Source organism: Juglans regia, chromosome 7 (genome assembly GCF_001411555.2).
Source record: "Juglans regia cultivar Chandler chromosome 7, Walnut 2.0, whole genome shotgun sequence".
NCBI classification, from domain to species: domain Eukaryota; kingdom Viridiplantae; phylum Streptophyta; class Magnoliopsida; order Fagales; family Juglandaceae; genus Juglans; species Juglans regia.
The window spans coordinates 42438723-42444531 of record NC_049907.1 but is presented as its reverse complement, the minus strand read 5'-3'; the positions used below and the strand labels follow the sequence as shown (position 1 = coordinate 42444531).

The following is a 5809-nucleotide window of genomic DNA, read 5'->3' as shown; positions in this document are numbered from 1 at the left end:
ATCATAAAAAATAATTTAATAATTAAAACCCAAACAACTTTATGATTAAAGTGTTTTTAAAATTATTTAAATAATTTTTAATTTATAAATAATTTTATTTTATATAATTATTAGAATTATTTTAAATTTTTACAATAAAAAATAATTTAATTTTAAAATTTTAAAATAAAAATTATATTTTAATAATACTTTACTAAAGCGAGTCGATTAGGTTGCACCGAACCCCAAACAGATCCGGGTAGCATCGTTCTTCCGTTATCCGACGCCGCTGGCTGCGTGGCTTTCTCGCAGTGTTTAGACCCAGGTCGTCCCAAATTGTCTCTCTCTCCTGGTAACCTTTGTTTCGAGAAGTTATCCCCTGAAAATGGTCCGCTTTCTTAACAAATGCTGTGCCGTCTCCACATTTCACTAGCCTATTGACATTAGAGTCTGGATTTGGCTGAATGAGCTCCCATGCCTATACTGGGTGCTCTCTTCTCTCCTCTACTTCTCCGAGTTCCTTTTTCTTCTTTATTTTCTCCTATCTTCAATCTCACATTCAGTTCCGTATGAATTCTATTTGAAGTTTTTGTTTTTCTTATTTTTAGTTGAAATCCCAATTCACTTTATTGCTCATTTTGATTACTCTATTTGAAAAAGTGTAAAAAAGTTTTTTTTTTTTTTTTTTTAGTGAGATCACTTTTTTACTAAGGGGTGCGCGATTGTTGTGTATCTGGACTTGTAACTGCATTACTCATCTTAGTTGTGTAACTGGTGATATGCTGAGTGTACAATATTGTAGTTTGCCTCTTAGTGATAATCGCTGAGACTGTCATTTTTGTATCTGTTAGCAGAGATTGCTACTCCGCAGCCTGCCTGCAAAGTCGTTTGTGTGCAATCAGGGCTCAAACCCTTATTCATGGTAAATTTTCATCAACTCCGTTTACCTCTGCGAACGATAAAAGACTGTCCTATGCTTGGAAATCTTTGCGACTGCCTAAAGAACTAAACGTGAATGTGAAACACGTTGAGGTGCAAAGGAGTAGACTACTGATCAATGCAGTCGCAACTCTTGAACCCATGGCCAAGTGTTTAGTTCAGAATAAAAATGGACAAAAGGGTTGCGATGTTACACACTTTGGTATCGATTCAAGTCTCCCGACAATTGAACTCAAGTATTCGAGTGAAGACTCGAAGGAATTGGATGAGAGAGAGAGGTCGAGAAGGCTGAGAATATCAAAAGCAAATAAGGGTAACACACCGTGGAACAAAGGCAGGAAGCACAGTGCTGGTAACAATATATTTATAGATCTTGGCTTCTGGATTTGTCAGTCTGTTTTCAGTATTTGTTTTACATAAGCTCAAATCTCTATATGCTGGGCAGAAACCCTTCAACGGATTAGAGAGAGAACAAAGCTTGCAATGCAGGATCCTAAGGTGATGTCGTGTAAGAATAATTTTACATGTACTGAAATGACCTTAGTTTGTTTAGAATGAAGACGGTTATTTTGGTGGAACTTTCAACTTTAAAGTCTTGCTCTTTCAGTTGCACCTATTTCATCATATAAATGCTTAACTGGACCATTTACTCATCTCTTGGCACACATGGATGGTGGTTGGTGATTAATCATCAGTACATCCTGCTTAAAACTCATTTTTTTAAACATACATTGGTAAGTAACAGGCTCGCCCTACTTAGAATAAAAACTTCAACGTGCTAGTATATGAAAACGTTAGGCAATCATGTTGGTGACTTTGAAAAGCCCCCTCCCAACCCTTTGCTTTGCCACCGATGTCAGATATTAGGGGCATGGCCTGTCTCTCGGCCTTAAATTCCCTTCAGTTTACCGCTCTTCTACAGAATCTATAATGACATAGCATGCTGGTGTCAAAATCTTGCTCATATCCAACAATTTGTTGTTGAATAGTTTGAACCTTCTTGCTGCGTGCAATGAGATTGTCAGGTTAAGAGTACAACATTATGCTGTATGAACTAATTCTCTGTGCTGATTTAAGGAGTTGGTGACTGTTCAATACTTAATGCCAGACTAAACCAGTGTACACACCATGACATAATCGTAAGCAGATAACTGTCTAATGTTTTTCAGAATATTTTATTTGCGTTTTCTCTTTTTGACCTGATAAGCCATCTTGAGTTTGTCCAAATTGACCTTTTTTTGTTTTTTTCCATCTGTAGTTTCCTTGTATATTTGGAATAAGCTGTATTTAGTCTGTAGTCTCCTTGGGTCATCTTTTGAGAAGAAGTTAGATGGCCAATCCAAAGAGTTGGGATATCAATGGCATGATTTATTATGAGGTGTCAAACATATTATGCATTTGTTGAGCATGAGAAAAGAGATGTTCGTATTGTCATTACTACAGTCCATTTGGATAGTTTAGAAGTGATTATTCTCTTAACAAACTTTGGTCGTGCAGGTCAGAATGAAATTAAGAAACCTAGGACATGCTCAGAGGTAGGCCTTATACCATTCTCTTTATTAGCGTTTTAGTCTACCATGGACATTTTCCTAACCCTGGCAGACTCCCCAGTCTTTAAGGACTATGACAGGGATTCCGAGTTCATGAATTTCTATTGTCATACATCCCACCATGTCATTTCATAATGTTGTACTTTATATTTCTTTTAATTGATTGTACAGCACAGAGACAAGGGTGAAAATTGCAGTTGGAGTTCGATTGGGGTGGCAAAGGCGACGTGAGAAGCTGACAGTGCAGGAAGGTTGCTGCTTTGAGTGGCAGAATCTAATTGCAGAAGCAGCAAAACAAGGCTTTGTTGGTGAGGAAGAGCTGCAGTGGGATTCCTACAAGATATTAGATGAACAGCTCAAGAAGGAGTGGTTAGAGAGTGTTGAACAGAGGAAGACGATGGCTGGGCTAAAAGGTAGCAAGAGAACAACTATGTCCCCTGAGCAAAGGCGGAAAATTTCAGAAGCAATCTCCGCCAAATGGGCTAATACTGTAAGTAGGTAACATGGTATCTAGAAGAAGTTCCATGATTCATGTTTTCTGCATAAACCTCACCTGCCAGGTCCTATCTTGGAACTCTTCTATTAGATTATGAGTTATTTCTTGATGGCCTTGACTGCTCTATGAATTGTTATGAAGAAATCATTTGCTAAACTGTATCCTCACTTTCTGAAAAAGAATGCTGGAAGAGAATAGTTGTCTTATCCATAAAAAATTGGGTTACAAGTGTAAGACTTCGCACATTCCATAACACCTCTATTCCGTCACTAAGAAAAAAACCAGTCAATAACACCTCTATTTCAATATGACTTCTCAAAACAAATGGCTTTGTTATTGCAAATTTGCAATCAACTGATGAGAATTGGTGCATATAGCACTTATATTAAGTTCTAAGATTTCACCAAGTTTATCTTTTCTTGCTGATCCTATAAAACTGAGTTTCATGATGTATATAATATATATATATATATATATATATATATAGCTCTTAGAATGTATTTAGGTGTTTTTCTGTATACTTCCTGTGTACACGGGCTATGCCTACTTCATTCACATCAATAATATTTATCTCTTACTTATCAAATATATATATATATATATTATAAGTATAAAACTTCATTAAAAAGTGCAAAGGTACAATCCAAGTGATGCATACAATATATACACCTAAAGGCTGATTTTCATGACATTGCCCTCGTGTCCAAGCAAAAAACATGATCTTTTAAGTGTGAAAAAAATTATAGGAGAAACTTGTATTTTCAAAATTCTTCCCAATTAAAAAGATGTTCCCTATCCAATGTCTAGATTGCATTTGAGCTAGACAACTATGAGTTATAGTTTCTTCAAACTTTGTGTCCCACTTGAACATCTATCTTGTGTTCTTCCTTATGTCAATCATCTATGGTAACTGATTGGTTTCAGCTCAAAATTTTGGGTACTCAGACTAAATCTTTCAGTTTTCCATAGAAGCCAAGTTCCCCTTTCTACTGAAACCGATTCTTGGTACCAATTCTACTTCGTAGAGTTATGCTTTGTGGTTTTAGTTGTGTACCTGATAAATTTATTCTCAAAGTTGGATTTTCCTACATTTTATCAGGACTACCGTGATCGGGTCTGCGCTGGCTTGGCTAAACATTATGGGATACCACCTAATGCTGAAAGAAAGCCACAGAGAAGGTCAAGTAGTGGTATACAGACGTCTAGAAGGAGCCCCATAAAAAAAAGAGATTGTGCAACGGATAATTCTTCTATGGGTGAGAATAAAATCCAAAATCAGCAATTAAGGTTGAGGAGAAGTAGTGAACCCCTTTACAAAGATCCCCTGGCGAGTTCTAAGCTGGAGATGATAAAAAACATTAGAGCAGAGAGGGCAGCTGCAGAAACTAAAAAAACTGTAGCTGTTGAACGAGCAAGGTAAGTTCATGTCTCCGTTCTCATACCTAAATTTGGTTAGTAAAGAACTATTTAATTGAGTTGTCAGGATGTAGCCTTGTAATCAAAGGATGGGTTTGGGATGAGCTATATACTTAGACATCCTGAGTTTGATTTGCACCAGGAGTTCTCTTGGAATACCTGAGACTATGGCCAGCTCAAATAAGTGAGAGGAAAAATGGCTTCCAACTCATCACTTAAGTGGTTTACTGGTCTGATTACTGATGCCATTGCTTTCCTGTCATAGCTTAATTATCATCCCCCTCCCCCTCTCAAAAAAAATAATGTCAGTCTGAATCAACCCACCTGCATCGAAAGGCAATGTATTTCCATTCTTTGATTGCCATTTGATTAGCTACTTCGAAATTCTTGGAACTCTAGGTTTAATTTGTGGCAAACTGCAGGCTATTGATTGTTAAAGCTGAGAAGGCTGCCAAGGCCCTTGAGGTTGCTGCAATGAAGAGCCCTATTGCTCGAGCTTCCCTGATGGAAACCAGAAAGCTTATAGCTGAAGCAATCCAATTGATTGAATCCGTAGAGACTGGTCAGAACACTTCCCATGAGGATCGCGGTTACCCTTCAGTTGCCTCAAAAGGACTAATTGACCAGGTTGAGAAGGATAGGAGTGAAAAAATTGAAGTTTTAAACCAAGCAGGGCCAAGAGAAGTAATTGGAGCCCCAATGGTACAAAGAAAGGACGAGGACTTTAACTTTCGCAAGTTTGCCTTGCATGATCTACTGAGCAGTGAGGATGAACTTTTCCCAACCAGCTTCAGTGGCTCTGGCTCGTCTCTTTTCAGTTTTGAGAGTCTAATGAAGCAATCAGGTTCAATAAATCGCCATGACCAACCAAAACTAAACCAGCATAGCGACTATGGAAGACGACCTCTACCAAAGGGAGACAAAGTTGAGTCTCTGAAAGAGGAAACACGTTCTGAGTCAGTTGCTGTAATAAAAAAATGGGTTCGCGGAAGGCTTATTGAAGTGGCGAAGAGCAGAGTGTTAGCGCGAGAAACATCATAAATTATAACACCATTCATATTTCAGTTTGCCGAACATATGAATGTACAATGCAAGTCTTTGATCTCGGGGCTGTTTCAACACTACAACCTCTCTATCTTATAAAGTAGGCCACTGCAGTCTGCAATATTAGTATCAACATGAACGTAGATTAGTTAGAAGGTCGACATAACAGGCTGAACGTGTGGAGAGGAATACGAGGAAAGGACGAAAGCAAATCCTATACGAGAAAACGATATTTAGAGTCATGTATGCATAACAACACGATATTTCCCTGAGCTGACGAGGGAGACATGCACAACAGCAACAAAGTCTGTTACAACTAATATTTTGAATCAATTGGGAGTAAGAATCATGGGAATGATCGGATATGGATCCAGATATTTGGCGA

At 37.9% G+C, this 5809-nt stretch overlaps 1 protein-coding gene across 2 annotated transcripts; it reads left to right on the top strand.

Moving 5' to 3' along the window:
- Nucleotides 1-209: 209 nt before the first annotated feature.
- Nucleotides 210-5545, top strand: LOC109021417. 2 transcript variants are annotated; one of them, XM_019004037.2, is made up of 7 exons: nt 210-466; nt 831-1270; nt 1364-1416; nt 2416-2453; nt 2640-2958; nt 4064-4380; nt 4803-5545. In XM_019004037.2, exons 1-7 carry the CDS (start codon nt 444-446, stop codon nt 5419-5421), a joined length of 1809 nt encoding a protein of 602 aa, XP_018859582.2. In that variant the 5' UTR covers nt 210-443; the 3' UTR covers nt 5422-5545. The 2 variants fall into 2 exon arrangements, with proteins under 2 accessions (XP_018859582.2, XP_018859583.2); XM_019004038.2 differs by having other exon boundaries at nt 224-466; nt 834-1270.
- Nucleotides 5546-5809: the final 264 nt, after the last annotated feature.